Consider the following 18,778-nt stretch of genomic DNA (forward strand, 5'->3'; position numbering starts at 1 on the left):
TCGCAAATGGGTGGACAGCCACAAAGCAGGATAGGCACGACACAGTGAAAATGGATCCGGAAGAACAGAATACGCTGAGATGTGAAGTAACAAATGTATTTGGACATCTACTGAGACACAGATATTGTCCCGACCAGGAACACTGGCGAAGAGGTACAGAGTATGCTTTTCAAACATTCACGCAGATGAAGACGACGCCACAAGGTGGAGCTCCAGGCATTGAGGGTCCTGTTGTCGACGGACTGTGTACCATGTGTGGGTATGGACACAATAGGAAGCATATAGAAGCAGTAGATTTGGACATAGTAACCTGGTTAATGAACGAAGGGAAAATATTGGCAGGAATGGATAAAATAGAAGAAGGGGCTGAATGTAACACGAAGTGGAAGGAGTACACAGTTCACAAGATGAACAAGCATGGCACTGGAAAAGTGGACGAAACACAAATTCCTGAAATAAAGAAAGACGAGGAGAAACTAACGAAGGAGGCGGTGAAAACTATTGAAAAGGTTACAAAGGTAGTGGAACAGAAAATTCAAGAAATAGCAGGTAAGCACACGAATAGTAAGAATGCGCATAACAAGAACATACGGCCGCTACGAATATACGGCAGGTCCTCATGTAAACCATACGAATAGTACGGATGTCGCCGCCACAACAACACGCACGCACATGCGGGGAAACAACAACGCACGGCGGTGTGCAACAGCACGGCACACGGCTGCGTTGACGTTGAGCGACGACTGTGTAGACGACTGTGGAGTGTAGACCAGTGTGCAGCGTGCATGCATGTGGAGTGTACGGAATTTATGGATATAGCGGGATTATATGTGGATAGCTTGTTAGAAAAGCTTTAGACACAACCAGGAAAAAGCAAGAGGGGATGTGTATACGTTGTTCTCGTGACAAGTGCTGTCACTGTAGATGGTATTTTAGGGGGCGCTGCATCCCTATATGGGTTTGTGCTATATTCTACATAGCGTATGTTGTTATTATCATGTACATATTTATATTGCCAAAAAGGGCGATATTAATGAAGCGCCAGAATTTTTGTGGTAAAAACACAAAAAAAGAGAAGAATGTTACATTTTATAAAAATACTTGCCACATGTTATATGCATGGTAATCATAATGCAGTGTTTTTTATATGTAGGATATGAAATAATTGTTTCTTATATATGTGCAATATGGGGCGACTTTTCCCCTTTTTCTTCTAAAATGGGTTCCTCACACATAATATCAATAAATACATGATCATATGAAAAAATAATACAATATTAACACAAACCATGTATATTGATAAGAGCACAAACAAAAATCATAATGTACAAAACGGAACAATAAGATACATGCTATAAAGGACAACATCAGCCACATAATACATGCAAACATACAACATCATCACAGAGGTCAATCTAATAGGTATTCAAAAAATATATTATTGTGACTATACAGTAAAACACGGAATAATTACGTGTTCTTCGACTCCTCATTTACTCCTTTTGTTTCCGTTTCTGTGGGAGCTTCCTCCTTCTCCTTCTTCTTCCAAATTTTATCCAATAAACATTTCCCTGTCTTGGAGCGACAGAAACATACTAGCACGCAGGAATAAATAATTGGAATCAGCATGGAAGGTCCATACCTGCGCATGAACTGCGTAAAAGTGAATGGACCAACCATCACATAAAACATCGCAGGCAACATGGTTGCTCCTACATCGGACAGAAGTAATGGGTAAATAACTGAGAGTACTAATATAAGCGCCAACCATGCCTTTCTTCCCATTTTACAACGTTTCAATTTCTGACAACATTCCTTCAGCTTGTTCTTCGCTGTTCCAACCTGTGGCCTCTTCTTTACAGGTCCTGGATTCTTGACGTGCACCTTGGGTTTAAATTTTCTTCGCATGTCATCGAACAGTGTGTTCTTCACGGGACTACCCGTCACACGACCACCGTAAAAATTACGCTTCCCCCGCGTTCCCACGTCCGTTCCATCACTCAACGATACGGTTGTACTAGCATCCGTAATGCCATATTGGCTTGTGCCATTAGTCGATGATGTGCCCAGTGTACTCGCCTAAAATGTAACAAAAAAGGGGGAATATATGCGGGTGTTCAGCTACATAGAATGATGTAGAGCGTAAAAAAACTGAGCACGGGCCAGGTTTATAATTGTTATGAAGGAGTTGAGGGCTTATCACAATAAATGTGGTAACTGTCCCAAAATACAGTTGTTCGTATCATACACAGTGAGCAATTTGCCCAAAACACAGAAATAGAATAAATATAGAGAGCTTCACAAGCAGCGTCATTGTTTTTTTTTCTTTTCCGTTTAGTGTAGAAAATGTTAGAAGTGGCAATATATTGTTTGTATATATATGAATTATAGAATTGTTTTCTCCTTTTTCCACATCTAGGTGTATAGATTATGCGTGTGATACTTCTCCCTATTGGGCGCTAGTAAATATTGATAGAATAAATTTTGTACGAGGTTTACTATTCTTACCTAAGTATGTACACATGAATTGAAACAAGAATTCCTATGCAGAATGCTACAAATACAACATGAGGAACGTGCCACAGGAACGGATAAGAACCAGTTTTAGATACATATTGTACGACGGTAAAAGTTGACTAAAGGGGTCACCATTTTTCACAATGTCAGCACGGGCTCATCAATCATGTCGCCGTTTGAACGGTGTAATGGGGCCAAATTGTATAATCCGAGTGATGCAATTCTACATGTGAAGTAGCATCTTATCCTTTTAAACTGGATATAACGGTGAAGAGAATAAGCCGAAGAGAACCAATTATAGCCCGTTTTACATATACGAACGGCGAAATTTTTTTTTTTTTTGGTAAGTGTAGAGCCGCGGGCTCAAAGGTACATTTGTATCAGTGTTTTGGGGGGGTCATTATTCTGATGTATATACGGGCAAGATTATATATGTATCTTCATTGGAATTCATGCAATAGTCGTTTAGGTTGTTCCCATTTTGTTATATATGGTCACGAATAATGAACGTGAAAATATAGTTTACAAACTTATATACGTATACCGCCTTTTTTTCTTTGACAAAGCGTGAATAGATTTAATGAACAGTGTAAGGAGCATATATAAATAAAGGATAAGTGTAGTGTACTTGTGGGATTAAGGATTGGGGTTTAAGGTTTTCGGATTGTAAGATTTCAGGAATGTGAGGTGCCGCAATCCGGAGTTAAGATTCAGGATTCTCAGGCATCATGATTTGCGAGGTTCCGTAAACCGGATTTAAGATTCAGGGTTGAAGGGTGAAAGTTCAAGGGTTTATGCGTTTAAAAGGTTTAAGCCATTTAAGCGGTTTTGGGATTATGTTGTCAAGATTGTGCGGGTTAGCTTTAGGGTCTCAATGTTCACGGTTTAAGGATCGCAGTTTGACAGTTTAGGGGCTTTAGGGTATATGGCTTGTTTTTTTTTTTTTTTTTTCTTTTCCTTTTTTGCTTCAAAAATAAGCTTTCATAGTTACAACAATATATGCATATTGTGCTAGTATTACATACATATAAGGCCCTTGTGTGACCATGTATCTAATATATTGTGTCGCACAAGCCCAACGTTACTTGCATCAGATGTACGTGTATCAGCATTTTGGAACGCACGTCCGTATTGCGTTTTTTTGTTTTTTTTGGAGTAACCTCCAATCAGTGAAGTTGGTTATAGTTCCTTGTGGGAACAGTGCGGCAGTACCAACGCATGTGCATTTCCACTCGGTTATATTGTTGCGTTGTGTGTGTGTGCTTACTTTGCCAAGGAAAAAGGGAAGGATAAGGGAAGTGACGGATTCAAAGAACATAAGAACAGGGGAAGAAAGGAAGATGTCCTTTGCAGTAATGACGGGAGTAGTAAAATCTCCATCTGGCGCATCTGTGGTTCCTACTGGTGACTCAGGTTTCCCATATGGTCCATAGGATCCACCTACACCTACTGAATATATGCCAAAATTTAAGTCCAATCCCGGCTTATCATCTCTATTTATAGTGGGGGAACCCGATTTAGAGCACGTCCCTCCCCCTCCAGCTCCCGCAGGCGGACTTGGGGCACTGCCTCCGGAGGAAACAGAAGTTTGATCATTGCCAGTCCCGCCTTCAGCGGATCCGCTGCTACCCGCTTGATCTGGGTCCGGGTTCGGTTTGGGTTTGGGTGGATTGAGAGGAGGGGGGTCATCATTGCCAGCGTCCACCACCCTGGTCGTGTGGGGATCAGTGTGTGTAGTGTCTATACCCGTAGCAGGGGTACCTTGAGGCTGTGCAGTGTGTCCATCGGGGGATGCTGGTACCCGGTTCACATGCTCCGTGGTCTGGTCTGTGTGAGTGCCACCTGCTGGTGTTACGTCTGCCGATGGTCCTGGTGTGGGTGCTGCGTCTCCGGCTGCCGCTGCGCCCCCGGCGGCGGATGTTGCACCGGCGGCAACAGGTGACAAGGCGTCTGTGTGCGTGGAGTGTGGCGTTGATGTTGGTGCTGCGGCGGCAGGCTGGGGTGCTGCAGGTGCGGGCCGTGAATCCTCCTGACCGTTACCTGTCGTGTCCGGTGTATTTCCAGTACCTGTGAGTTTGAACGAAAAGGAAGAATATGGAAATAACTGAACTTTTGCAGCGGTGGTGGCACATGGTTGGTTGTCCACATGATCCGTCGCTTGTGGTTGGCCATGGTGCGAACGGTGGTTACGGTGCACCCGGGAAAAGACTCTCTCTCTATCCCACACAACACAACACACAGTGTGTGTGTCTGTGTCTGTCTGCGTCTACCGGTCGACGTCTCTAGGTCTCTCTACCGGGCGCGGTCGATCCGCGTGGCTGTGCAGCGAATGCCCATTCAACGTGGGGTTTCTCTCTCTCCGTGGTGTCTCTCTCTGTGTGTCCGGAAATTGTGTGTTTTTTTTTTTGCTCTTTGTTTTTGTTGTCGACATTCACTCAGGACACTACCTTCCTGTGGGTCCTGCGGTTTCTTGTCACAGTCATCATCGTTTTCCGACGTAGGTGCGAAGGAAAGGACGATGCTTGATGTAGCACCGGAGATGCCCATGCCTGTATTTGTTTCCTTAAATACCTGAGGCCCCTGTGTACACTTACCTTTGTTGTGTGCAACCTGGTCTGTACTGGTGCCTCCCGAGGATTGATCTTGTCCACTACTGTCTCCTCCTGCCGGTGCTGCAGGAGGTGCTGGTGTAGGTGTTACTGTTGTTGTTACTGGTGTTGTTTCTGATGTTGTGGGATCATTCCTCCCCACTGATGCTCCTCCCGATGTGGCGGATGTGCCCTCTGGTGTTTGTGCGGCTGACGTTGCTGATGGTGGTACTTGATGCTTATTCTTGGGGTCCTTACTGCCATGCTCCTTCTTATCGTTCGTCTCCGTAACAGCATTCGTCGGGGCCTTTGGTTGCTTAACTGGTGGAGCTTCCGGTTTCTTGCCTCCTGCAAATGATGCAAGGAAGAAAAAAGAGTAGATGATAAAAAAAAAAAGGGACACAAGTGGTACAGAAAGAAGGGGGCGGGACGGTGCGGGCAGGTAGCGGCACGGTAGGGTGCGACTCGGTGGACTGCGTACTCGGTGAACTTGGGCCAGATGGTAGGAGTACAACTTTTATTTGTCGCCGTCATCTCGTCCGCCCTCGTGCGGTGCATCCCTCGTCCGGTGCGTCGTCGTCGCGCGCGGTTGTACACCTCGTCGCGCGCTCCATCCCACGCACCACTGTGACGCCGCTACCGCTCCCGTCGTGGCCACCGCTCATCGCAGCCGTGTGCTGTTCCGCCGTGCGTGTGCGTTGTTGTCGCCGTGCGTAGTTCGCGTGAGTGTTGTAGCCGTTGCGTTGTTGTGGTGGCGGCATCCACATTCGGCAGTACGGAGTCGTGTTCGGCCGTATGATCTGTATTCGGCCGTATTTGTATTCCGTCGTATGGATATACCCGCGTTTATTTATATGTATATTTCTATGCTTACCATGCGTGTCGTCCTCATCACTTCTTGTTTCGTTCTTGCTATCATGTTGTGCTCCTCCTGGTTTCGTGGTTGGCGCATTGGGTCCCGCAGCTGCGTGTGTCCCCGATCCTGGCTGCCTTGCTCCTGTACCCGGTTGTCCAGTCTGCGGTGGTTTGCCTCGTCCTTCCAAGTGTTCACCCACCTTTTTCATTATCTCTTGCATTCCGCTTCCTATGACGTCTTTTATTCCTGTCTCCATTTTTTCCCTTACTTCCGTTTCTCCATAATTATCTGTATTTTCCCCCCGCGCCTGCCAGTTACCCTTTTCCTTTCTGTGAATCTTGTCTGCATTCTTCGGACACATTGTTTTAATTGCTGTATCCTGCACCCAGGCCCTTAAGTCCGTCTTCTGCTTTATCCACTGCTTAATTTTTGCCTTCATACTCCAATGCCCAAGTTTAACGTCATCTATGAACCCTTCGACACATTCCTCCGTTGTTATAATGTTGGTCGGCGTCCCGTCCATCTCCTGCCTCATGACGTGCCATGCATACTGTATCCCCCAGTGTCCCTCACATACTGTCTCCTCCAGTATATGCATGAATGTATTTACAATTGTGCACGCTATAAATTCTCTTAATTTTTGAACTCGTGCGTCCGTTCCTTGCGTAAAATGTAGTAAACCACTGGGGTCGGTTAGGAAGAATAGTGCTGTGGACATAATTTTGCACATAACCTTGGTACCGGGCCACGTAACTTTGTGCAAATAACTTGTTCCACTGTGGTAATAAAAACTGTTATTGCAGTTGCTCCCGTAGGTCTCCCAGTGGTCATTGTCCGCGACATATTCAATAAACCTCTGTAATATTTGTTGTATCTCTTCCCCCAGCCATCCCTGCATTTCAAATAATGCACATACATTCTTATGTACATTTCCTGTGCATCGTTTTTTCGTGCGGTTTCCCGATACCTACACGTAAGTATTGTCCCCTGTTACTGTATGAATGCTTCGTTCGCACTGTACTCAAATTAAAAACGTACAAGTGTGATGCATAAGTGCGATTCACGTATATTCTGCATACTGCATCGGTCGCTGCGAGTTTCCACAAATATCGCCCTCGGTCTCCCTCCACCTCTCAATTTTCTACCCGGTAATTAGTCCATTCCCCAGTTGGATGGTCTTTTCCCCTATACTCCCTCCATCCTCTCAGTATTTCATCCGTATTCATATTATACTCACTTTGTATAATACTATTCTATTTTGAGAGTAATACTATAATAACTTAATATGACTGGTTCCCCAACATTAATGTATCGCGCCGCACACATGTATGTCGTCCTTCGCATTTAAATCTAGAATGATGACAATAAATACATGTCCTCAAACATCCCGTATACTTCTTTACTTCTAATACTTCCGAAGCTCCTCCTGTACTTCTCGCACCACAAAAGAATAGAATGCACACAAAGAAAAAAGCAAAATCGAACGATAAAATCATAAAAAGAAGAAAAAAAAACAACAAAAAAGGAAGAAAAGCAAAAAAAATAACAACTGCTTACACACAACGCGTCAAGAATAGCCCGCCTCGCCCCTGTCTACACCGGTCTCCACTAAACGCCTGTCACACACACTGTCTCTGTGTGCGTACACCTAAAAACCCCAGTATAACAACCACATCAATTCTTCTTCTGCCGTCTCTGCCGTCGCTCCCGTCGCTGCCTTGCTTCCGCCGTCGTTGCCGATCCTTGTTGGCCCTCCCACATAATATGTGTTCCTCCGCTGCCCGTCCCCGCCTCTCTGTTCTCCCTCCCTGGATCCTTACTCTGCTACTTGGTCTAATCCGTCCTACACTCGGCGACAATCCCGTTTACCCGGCCGCGTTTGCTCGGTCACGTTGCTCGGAGAGACAATGTCTCCTCCTTCTTACACTCGGCTACGTCGTCAAATTCGTTCACTCGTCGACAATCCCCTGTACCCTGCCGCGTTGGTCGACGCGTTTGCTCGCAGAGACAATCTCTCCTCCGTCTTACACTCGGCTACGTCGTCGCCGCGACCGCTGCCGTCGTGACTGCACACGTCAGCTTAACGAGGGGGTGCTGTTCCGCCCGCGTGTGCGTTTTTGTTGTTGTTGGCGGCATCCATATTGAGCAATACGGTACGTAGCGGGTCGCGCGTTCGTTCTTTCTCCCATCTGTCCTTACCTGTCGGTACCTTTGGTGGTGTGGTTGCTGCGATGTCGGCGGCTGCTTTTGCGGCTACCTCCGCTATCAGTTCGTGTAATATTTCCTGCACTCGCTCGATTCCTTGTTTCATTTCTTTCTCTATCGCGGCATCCTTGTTGTCGTCTGCGTCGTCCACAGAAGGGTCTGGGGTTTCCGTCTCAGGTGATTCTGTTAATATTCCATGTTGTTCTCCAATGTCTGTCTTCATGTCATTCAAAATTTGTGTTACCTCCTCCCTTAGTTCATGTTCCTTCTGTTTGTCTTCCTTCTTGTCTTGTTCCTCCTGTTTCCCTCCGAGCTCTAGCTTTACGGTTCCTCCCGTACACCCATCGCTTAGTTTTTCCTTTGCAAGTTTCTTCTGCATGCTTGCATCCTGCTTTAGCCATGTCTTCATCTTATTCCTAATGTTCCAAGTGTTCAATTCTATAGTCTTGTACTTTCCCTTCTTACAATTCTGTCTTCCTAATTGATTTTCTAACGCATTTCCCATTATTTGTGTTGTGTACCAGGCGTAATATGTACCCCAGTGACCTTCGCATGCATTTGCCCGCAGTATGTCGTTATATACGTCTACTATTGTACACCTTATTAATCCCTTAATCTCTATATCGTTCTCGGAGTTCCCCTTTATGTCTTCCTGTGCAGCTTTACTCCACGCATTTGCAAAATATATCCCTTGCGTCATGAGTCTGCATATAACTCTTTCTGTGCGCCTGCTCATTTCCCTTTGTGGTTGGTTCTTCTGTCCGTCCTCTTTTGGATGCTCCCAGTATGCATTCTCACAGTTAATAGCATTGTGGTACTCACTGTCATCTTTCATATCCGTAATAAAAATCTCCATTTGTCTTTTTATATCTTCCCATAATTTACCCTGTGTTTACCACAATTCACATATATATGTGGTCGCACACTATTATTCACCAACCGTTGCAATCATGTAATTATAATTGGCCTTTGCTGCCTGTGACATGTAAATGTTCCGTATGCGGTACATATTAAGCACGCACATGTCCGACATGCTGGTGCCCTGTAGTATGCTGCTCTTATACACACATATGTGCGGCGTTTTTCACACGGCCGCACTCGGCCTGTATGTATATGAAATTACCTGATAGCCCTCATCTTCTCCCGGTAGCCTCCTATCCTCTGCGTATTTTCTCAATATTTTCGCTAATTCCTTATCCGACATACTGGTCCGTTCTGGATAAGCTCAAATAGTACACACCTGAGTATTGTCCCAATGTCCCACGTGAACTATATTAACCTTCACATGTCCCCTCTAGGCCTTGTTATATTCTTCCTTTACTACTTATGAGTAATTTGTGGCCTTAACACATAACATTGGAACTCTATATACAACAAAACCTTCATCTCTGCCTTGTGGGCAATCCGATTCTTCCACTAATATTAAATCATGCAGGACTTCTATATAGGTAATAAGAGAAAAATGCATATATAAAAAGAAAAAGACAGAACAACAGGTAACAAAAAAGGGCAACAACAAAAAAAAAAAAAAAAAAGAGCATAAAAAAATTGAAAAAACACTACACACAACGCGTCATGAATACACCTGCCGCCCCCAGTCTCCACTAAACGCCTGCACACACACGGTGTCGCGGTGTGAGTACACCTAAAAACCGCAGTAACAACATCAATTTCTTCTGCCGTCGTTGCCGCCGTCCGTCGCGCGTTGTTCGCGTTCCCACATAATATGTGTGTTCCGTCCTTCTCCGTCTGCTCTCGCGCTGTGTGCTCCCTCACGCGAATCCTTCCGTCGAACCTCCTTACTCGGCTACTTCGTCGAATCGTTCTTACACTCGGCTACTTCGTCCAATCCTTGTTACAATCGGCCGCTGTGGTCGACCCCTTTGCTCGGAGAGACAATCGCTCCTCCTGCTTACACTCGGACAATCCGTCGAATCCGTCTTACCCTCCGGGGCAATCCGTTTACCCGGTCACGTTTGCTCGGTCACGTTGCTCGGAGAGACCATCTCTCCTCCTTCGTACACTCGGCTACTTCGTCGAATCGTTTACGCGAACGCCGTAATCGAACCGCTTCACTCGGCTACTTCGTCGAATCGTGCTTACACGCGGCCGCGTTGCTCGACGCGTGTGCTCGGAGAGACAATCCTCCTCCTTTCGTACAATGCGCTACTTCGTCGAACTGCTTCACTCGGACAGTCGTGTGTACGCGGCCACGTGTGCTCGCAGAGACAATCCTCCTCCTTTCGTACACTCGGTTACGTCGTCGACGCGTTTGCTCGCAGACAATCTCTCCTTATACTCGAATGCGCGTTCGCATGCTATATGTGTTCTGCACTATACCCTTCGAATGAACGTGCTCAGCTGTTAATAATTAATTTCCCATAAAGGAGAATATTACCCCTTCATATTATTCATTTAAATCTACATTTTATATGCATTTGACGTGTACCATCCTGTCCCCATGGTCATGTTAAAAGAAGTTCACTAGATAACAAGAAAGAAAACAAGGCAACAGTGAGCACAAGCAGAACAGAGCAGCAAAAAAAAACAAGAAGGTATAGAATAATGCAAACACGAAATATGGTATGTATATCACATAATGAAGTAAAAGTGGTGTGCGGGTAGCATGCGTTATTTCACATTCATATGCCCCGTCATGCTAATGTGAAAACTGTTGCAATAGGTCATCCACATATAACTCCGTCTGCTGCATGCTACTCTCGACTTCGCTCTCTTCTATGACTAATGCCAGGATCAGTATCCATATTTGAGCGGTTACCCGTTTTTTCATGTAAGGTTGCCGATGCAGTTGCGACCTTGGAACATCTCTCACTCTTAGCATATCTGCTGTTCCCATTACTTTGTCCACTTCTAAGTCGTTTTCCACTCCAGGTACTGCGCGTGTGTCCGGTACTGTCGCCGCCACATTATTCAACAAATGTTGAAACCACTCCTGCGCGTCATACATACTCATTTGCCGATGTTGTTGCGCTACCCATTCTTTCCACAAGTCCAATTTCTGCATCGGCAGGATTGCAGCTTCACCGAGTTCACGCTGCCCGGATACTACGTTGTTTGCGTCTGCCGCCATGTGCTGATGCAGGTGTTGTTTCCATGCCAACGTTAGCTGCAAAAACCACGGCTGCGTCGTGCACGCCTGCAATAGGTGCTTGTTGCGGTCAATCCAGTTAATCCAATTAATGTCGTCGGGGGCGGGCAGTTCATTGCCGGGGTCGGAAGAGTATGCAAGGGAAGAAGGACTCTCTTCTTCTTCTAACTGTATGGTTTGCATGCAACTCCATGGATCGGGGTCGTCTTTGGTAGGTGGAGAAGTGTCCGTTGCTAACGGTATAGTTTCCATACTACTGCAAGGATCGGGGTCCTGTGCGTTAGAAGCAGAAGTGGCCGCTGCTAACTGTATGCTTTCCATACAACGCCATGGATCGGGGTCATTCGGTGGACAAGGGCCCATGTCGAACGGTATGGTTTCCATACAACTCCATGGGTCATCTTCGTTAGGGCGACAAGGGTCCGTTGCTAACTGTATAGTTTCCATACAACTCCATGGATCGGGGCCATGTGGTGGACATGAATTCGTTTCTAACTCTGTAGTTTCCATACAACTCCATGGGTTATCTTCGTTAGGTGGACATGGATCCATGCCGTCGGACTCAGTGGATGGAACATGGTTCCCTGGTAAACCCTCGTTTGGGATAGCAGTATCCGGGAAACTACTATGTCCGTGGTTGCCCCCCATAAACTCTTCAACGAGTATTTGCAAATAGTCGTCTTTGACGTTTTTCCATTCGGTTGCTTCACATTCGTTGAGCACTTCTAGATGTAGCTCAATGATCGTGCGCTTATGCACGCGTGGATGACGTCGTCGTCGTTGGGCGGGCAATCTGCCGGGCTGCCTATCCCGAATCATCGTGTAACCGTAATCGGGTGGTGGTAGTTCGCCGCGTTGTAGATGGTCTAGAATTTCTTCGTCGAGTGGCGGTGACGGCACGTCACGAACGGTTCGATAGGTTCGTCGTCGTTTGTGTCCGAGGAAGGCAAAATACTAAGCAAAAAAAGAACGAGGACGATGTAGAAGAGTGCATGTGGCTTAGAATGATCGTACAAAACATCCCGGTGGGAACACATTGCTAATGGTACATATGACGGTTATGTATACACGGTGTCCCGTGTAGTATGTGCGTTGTGTTTGCTTACCTTGCCAAGAAAAAAGAGCAGGATAAGAGAAGTGACAAATGCAAAGAAGATAAGAACAGGAGTAGAAAGTAAGATGTCCGTTGCAGTAAAGATGGGGGGGATATTATCATCAAACTCATTAGTTGATTTCCCCACGGGTGTAACAGGTATTCCATAAGGTCCATAGGATCCACCTACACCTACTGTATGTTTCCCAAAGTCTAAGTTCAAGCCAAACTTGTTTGAAGGAGAGGGTGATGGTTTTGACTGAGATTTCTGGGAGCCAGTGTCCGCTTGCTTACCGGCTGCCGCACCAGTAGCAGAACTTGAACTGGAGCTTGAACTAGATGATGAACTGGAGGAACTTCCACCTCCTCCTCCACCACCAGCAACATCTGGTAGACCGCCGCTGCGGTTCTCAGAACTCCCTGCGGTACTACCTGGGTCTTGGACGCCGCCGGGGCTCCCTGAGCCGACACTACTACCCGATTGATCGGGGTTCGGGGTCGGTTTTGGTTTGGGTGGATTGAGAGGAGGGGGGTCATCGTTGCCGCCATCGACGACGGCACCCCCACCACTGACGACGCTATCAGTGGCAGCTTTGTCCTGGTTATCAAGGGTGGGGGATCCCTGGGATGCGGGGTCGGGTGCTGGTCCTGTGGGTGCGGTGTCCCCACCTGATGCGGGCTGCGCGGGTGCTGCTTCCGTTGCTACTGGTGGCGGGGTGGGTGCTGCTGGTGGTGGTTCTTGTGCTGGTGTTTGTGAATCCGGTGTAGGTTTGGTGTGTACTCCTTCAGGTCCTGAGGGGAAGTGTAAGGGAAGAGGGAAGATGATGAAACTGACGTTTTCAGCGGTGGTTGTTGATTGACTAGCGTTGACCACATGGTCGGCAACCGATGGTCTGCACCACAGTGCCAACGGTGGTTACGGTGCAGGTGCCACCCCGGGAAAAGACTCTCTCTCTGTCCGACACACAACACACACAACACACACAGTGTGTGTGTCGATGTCTGTCTGTCGACGTCGACGTCTACATCCCGCGGCCGACCAGTTGCGCGCGCTGGCCGCCCCGTCGCTCGGCCGGGCGCTCACTCTCATTCGACGTTTGGTTTCTCTCTGCCCCGCTCTCCGTGGTGTCTCTCGCTGTCGCCGGAAAAGTGGTGTGTGTGTAGTGTTGTGTTTGTTGTGGATATTCACTCAGGACACTACCTGGTCCCGAGTCTTGGGGCGTCCTGTCACATTCATCACCAGTTCCGGAACTCGGTCCAAAGGAGACAAGTGTCTCTGACGAAGAAGCATAGATTCCGCTGCCTGCATTCTTGGTCACGGAAACTGTGGGTTTACTTCCACACTTACCTGCTTTGTCTATATCCTTGCCCTTCGGTTGCACCTTCGTACCATCTCCCGCTGTCGCTGATCCTTCTGCTGGTGCTGGTGCCGCAGGTGGAGGTGGTGGTATGGATCCCGTTTCGGAATCATCGGACCTTCCCACTCCATCTGCCCCATTCACTGTTGCCGGCCCTTTCTTCTCAGGAACAACCTCCTTTGGTGCCTCTGGTACCTTAGCTGGTGGATCTTCTGGCTTCTTCGGTGGTGCCACAGGAACTGTTTTCTCTATAAAAGGATAATAATTATTAGGATTGTACGTGCATTCTCCCGTGCATCAGATAACAATATGAGGAGAGCAGAGGTAAGGTATGCCTGCGTGCAACCCACACAGACTTCCCAGGTGTGCACGCTTCCTTCTGTTCCTTCCTCGTTTCCTGCTTGCTTAATGTCTACATGCACTCTTTCTCACCGCCGCTCCATGCGTCGTTGTGGTGGCCGCTCCATCCCCACGCACCATTGTGACGCCGCGGCCGCTGCCGCACACACACACCTCGTCTACACTCGTCGCCGCTACGGCTATGGATATCGCTGCCGTCGTCGCCGCTCATCGCTCGGCAATTCTACGGTCGACTCAACGAGAGGGTGCTGTTGTGGCTGCCGTGTGCGTGTTGTTGTGGTGGCATCCATATTGAGCAATACGGTACGTAGCGGCCGCCTATGCGTGCTTTCTCCCATCGGTCCTTACCTGGCGATGCCTTTGATGGTGTGGTTGCTGCATTGGCGGCGGCTGCTTGTCCAGCGGCAGTCTGCGCGATAATTTCGTTTAATTCGTCTTTCACTTCCTCGATTGCTTGTTGTATTTGTTTCTCGATGTCTTCAGCGTTCTTTTCGTCTGCGTCTGCCCCAGAAGGGTACGTGGGTGCCTTCCCAGGTGACGCCCTTAATTGGTCCTGCTCCTTCTCCATTTCTGTCTGAACCTCGCCCAAAATCTTCTCTGCTTGCTGCTTTACTGTGTGTTTCATTTCGTCATCTGTCTTGTGTTCAGCCTCTTGGTCCTCTATTGCTCCGGCCTTTTTCAGTTGTTCCCTAGTCTTTACCTCCCTTCCCGTACACCCTTCGCCTATGTGTTCCTGCTCAATTTTCTTCTTCATCTGTTCATTCTGCTTTAGCCATGTCTTCATCTTATTCCTAATGTTCCAAGTGTTCAATTCTATAGTCTTGTACTTCCCCTTCTTACAATGCTGTTCCCTGACTTTATGCTTCAGCGCTCCCGATATTTGGTCCACGACGTACCATGCATAGTATGTACCCCACCAACCCTCGCATGTGTCTTCCCTCAGTATGTCTTGGTATATATCCGCTATTGTGCATCTTATTAGCCCCTTAATATCGTGACTATGTGTATCGTGGCCTATGTTTTTCTTTACTTCCTTAGTCCATCCGTTCGCAAAGTATATCGCTTGCGTCATGAGTCTGCATATAACTCTTTCTTTGCTCCGATTCATCTCCCTTGGTCGTTGGTCTTTCTGGCCGTCCTCTATTGGATGCTCCCAGTATGCATTGTCACAGTTCTTAGCATTTTGGTACTCACTGTCATCTTTCATATCCGTAATAAAAATCCCCATTTGTCTTTTTATATCTTCCCATAATTTACCCTGTGGTTACCAGAATGCACATATATATGTGGTCTCACACTATTATTCACCAACCTTTGCAATCATCTAATTATATTTGTCCGTTCCTTGCTGCCTGTTACATGTAAATGTGCCGTATGCGGTATATATGAAGCAAGCACGTGTCCGACATGCTGGTGCCCTGTAGTATGCTGCTGTTGTACACACATATATACTGCCGTGTTCACACAGCCGCACGCGGCCGGTATGTATAGGAAATTACCTGAAAATCCCCAGTATCCATCGTGAGGTGCCTAGCGCTCGCATACCCCCTCAATATACTCGCTAACTCTGTCGGCATTCTTGTCGCATCATAACAACATGGAAAAGATCAGTGCTGGCAGAATCCGTATACTGTTCTGCATATCTTGCACAAGTGCATTACGTACAATGTCTACGTATCCAATGTAATCCTGTAGAGTCACAACACATGAAAATTCGTCCTAAGGGAACTCCAGCGTGCACGGTAAGAGACGGGGGTATGTAGCACAAAAAGCATATAATCTCTGGCTACATGTACACTCGTTATTCTTATATTAAGAATAAGGAACACTAAAAACAAAAATAATCAATACGTGTAACAAGAAAAAGACAAATAAGACAGTAATAAAATAAATAAAAAAAAACAAAAAAACAAGGAGCGAAACAACAAAAACTAGAGTAAACAACAAAGGAAAACAAAAGAACGAAAAAAAAAAGACACACAAAAATAGAAAAAAGTACTACTACACTACCGTACACACACAACGCGTCATGAATACCACCCCTTGCCCCTTGTCTACACCGGTCTCCACGAAACGCCTGTCACGCACACTGTGTCTCTCTGTGCGTACACCTAAAACTCCGCAGTAGAGCAACAACATCAATTTGTATCGTCGTGGTCGCCTTCCGTCCCGCGGCCACTTCGTCGAATCCGTCTTACACTCGGCCGCGTTGCTCTACGCGTTTGCTCGGAAAGACAATCTCGTCCTTCTTACACTCGGCTACTTGGTCAAACCGCGTTTGCTCGGAGAGACAATCTCTCCTCCTTCTTACACTCGGCCACTTCGTCGAATACGTTCACTCGGACAATCTCCTTTACCCGGCCGCGTTTGCTCGGAGAGACAGTCGTCCTCCTTCTTGCACTCGGATACGTCGTCGACTCCCTTTACACGGAGACAATCGCCTGTACCCGGCCGCGTTTGTTCGGAGAGACAATCTCTCCCTCCGTCTTACACTCGCCTACTTCCTCGAACCCCTTCCTCGAAGCTGCTTACGCGGCCGCTTTGGTCGACGCGTGTGCTCGGAGAGACAATGTCTCCTGCGTCTTACACTCGGCTACAATGCGGTTTACGCGGCCACGTTTGCGCGGAGACAAGCGCTCCGTATACTCGAATCCTTATTCGCATGCTATGTGTGTGCTGCACTATACCCTTAGAATGCACGTGCTCAGCTTTTAATAATTAACTTCACATAAAGGAGAATTCTACCCCTTCATATTATTCAGTTGAATCTACATTGTATATGCATTTAACCGGTACCACCGTGTCCGCATGGTCATGTTAAAAGAAGTGGACTACACAGAAAAAGAACAGAACAAGGCAAAAGTAAGCACAAGTAAGCAGAACAGAGCAGAAAAAAAAAAAAGAAGGTATGGAATAGTGCAAACAAGGAATATATGATGTATATCACATAATGAAATAAAAGTGGTGTACGAGTAGCATGCGTTATTTTCCATTCATATGCCCCGTCATCCGAATGTCACAGTTGCTGCAATAGATCATCTACATATAACTCCGTCTGCTGCAAACGGCTGTCAACCTCGCACTGTTCTATGACTAATGCGAGGATCAGTATCCATGTTTGAGCGGTTAACGGTTTTGTCATATGAGCTGGCTGCTGCAGCAGTTGCCGGCGTGGTACATCGCTCACTCGTAGCATATTTGCTGCTGCCGTTACTTTGTCCACTTCTAAGTCGTTTCCCACGCCAGGTATGTCGCCTGTTGCCGTAACCGTGTCCTCCTCTACATTATTCAACAAATGTTGAAACCACTCCTCCTCACTATATGTATTCATAAGGTCATGTTGTGTTGCAACGCATTCTTTCCATGCGTGCTTCTTGCTGTCCATGGTTGCGGCTGCACCGAAGTCACGCCGCCCGGATACTGCGTTAGCCGCGTTTGCCGACATGTGCTCGCGCAGGTATTGTTTCCAATCCGCTGTTAATTGCAGAAACCACGGCTGCGTCGTGCACGCCCGCAGAATATGTTTGTTGCGGTGAATCCAGTTAATCCAATTAGTGTGGTCGGGGGCCCGTTTTTCATTCCCCGGGTAAGGGGATGGAGGGGAAGAAGGAGTCTCTTGTTGTTCTAACTGTATGGTTTCCATACAACTCCATGCATCGGGGTCGTCTGTGTTAGGTGGACATGGGTCCGTTGCGGACTGTACGTGTTCCATACAACTGCATGAAGCGCAGTCATTAGGTGGACAAGGGCCCGTTTCTAACTGTATGGTTTCCATACAACGCCATGGATCGGGGTCGTGTTCATGCGGTGCACAAGGGTCCGTTGCGGACTGTACGTGTTCCATACAACTCCATGGATCGGGGTCATGTGGTGGACAAGGGTCCGTTGCTAACTGTATGTGTTCCATACAATTCCATGGATCATCTTCGTTAGATGCAGAAGTGTCCGTTGCTAACTGTATGGATTCCATACAACGCCATGGATCGGAGTCATGTGCATTCGGTGGACATGGATCTGTGCCGGCGGAGTCAGTGGGTGGATCGAGGGTGGATGAAACATTGTGCCCTGATAAAGCCTGGTGTGACGTAGAAACACCCAAGATACTGTTAGTCGTGTCGTCGTCCCGCAGCAAATCCTGCGCAAACGCCTGCACGACAATCTGCCAATAGTCGTCTTTGACGTGTTCCCACTCGGTCGCTTCACATTCGTTGAGCACTTCTAGATGTAGCTCGATGATCGTGCGGCGATTCACGCGTGGGGCGCGTGGTCCGCGGCGTGCGGCGGGCAATCTTCCGGGCCGCCTATGCCTAATCATCGTGTAGCCGTAATCGCGTGGCGGCAGGTCGCCTCGTTGTAGATGCTGCAATATTTCTTCGTCGAGTGGCGGTGACGGCACGTCACGAACGGTGCGAAACGTTCATCGTGGTTTAGCGCCGTACGCAAAATACTAAGCAAAAAAAAAGACAAAGAAAAAAGGGCGGATGAGGTGAATTCATTTGTGTTAGAATAATGATACAAACGCGCTCTTAGAAACACACTGTTATGGTACATATGACGGATACTCATACACGGTGTTACGTATATACTTACCTTCCATAGGGAATAACCAAGGAGGGCGACGGTGACGGCGGACAGGAAGAAGAGTACGGGAGTAGTGGCGGTAAGGACGGTGTCGGTTAGGTCCGGAACAGC

General features: G+C 47.3%; 5 protein-coding genes across 5 annotated transcripts; 1 reads left to right on the top strand and 4 right to left on the bottom strand.

Moving 5' to 3' along the window:
* Positions 1 to 50: 50 nt before the first annotated feature.
* AK88_02179 (uncharacterized protein) lies at positions 51 to 638 on the top strand (the record flags this gene model as incomplete). Its single annotated transcript, XM_012479813.1, has 1 exon — positions 51 to 638. The coding sequence occupies one exon, from the start codon at positions 51 to 53 to the stop codon at positions 636 to 638; it is 588 nt and encodes a 195-aa protein (XP_012335236.1).
* Positions 639 to 1,470: 832 nt separating this feature from the next.
* Positions 1,471 to 6,859, bottom strand: AK88_02180 (uncharacterized protein; the record flags this gene model as incomplete). Its single annotated transcript, XM_012479814.1, has 4 exons — positions 1,471 to 2,079; positions 3,785 to 4,584; positions 4,965 to 5,453; positions 5,980 to 6,859. The coding sequence occupies 4 exons, from the start codon at positions 6,857 to 6,859 to the stop codon at positions 1,471 to 1,473; spliced, it is 2,778 nt and encodes a 925-aa protein (XP_012335237.1).
* A 1,182-nt stretch (positions 6,860 to 8,041) lies between these two features.
* On the bottom strand, positions 8,042 to 9,022 carry AK88_02181 (uncharacterized protein; the record flags this gene model as incomplete). The annotated part of the gene is made up of 1 exon (XM_012479815.1): positions 8,042 to 9,022. The coding sequence occupies one exon, from the start codon at positions 9,020 to 9,022 to the stop codon at positions 8,042 to 8,044; it is 981 nt and encodes a 326-aa protein (XP_012335238.1).
* A 1,803-nt stretch (positions 9,023 to 10,825) lies between these two features.
* AK88_02182 (uncharacterized protein) lies at positions 10,826 to 15,314 on the bottom strand (the record flags this gene model as incomplete). Its single annotated transcript, XM_012479816.1, has 4 exons — positions 10,826 to 12,229; positions 12,382 to 13,160; positions 13,570 to 13,974; positions 14,435 to 15,314. 4 exons carry the CDS (start codon positions 15,312 to 15,314, stop codon positions 10,826 to 10,828), a joined length of 3,468 nt encoding a protein of 1,155 aa, XP_012335239.1.
* A 1,788-nt stretch (positions 15,315 to 17,102) lies between these two features.
* Positions 17,103 to 18,401, bottom strand: AK88_02183 (uncharacterized protein; the record flags this gene model as incomplete). Its single annotated transcript, XM_012479817.1, has 1 exon — positions 17,103 to 18,401. The coding sequence occupies one exon, from the start codon at positions 18,399 to 18,401 to the stop codon at positions 17,103 to 17,105; it is 1,299 nt and encodes a 432-aa protein (XP_012335240.1).
* Positions 18,402 to 18,778: the final 377 nt, after the last annotated feature.

This window comes from Plasmodium fragile, assembly GCF_000956335.1.
Source record: "Plasmodium fragile strain nilgiri unplaced genomic scaffold supercont1.20, whole genome shotgun sequence".
In the NCBI taxonomy this organism is placed as follows: domain Eukaryota; phylum Apicomplexa; class Aconoidasida; order Haemosporida; family Plasmodiidae; genus Plasmodium; species Plasmodium fragile.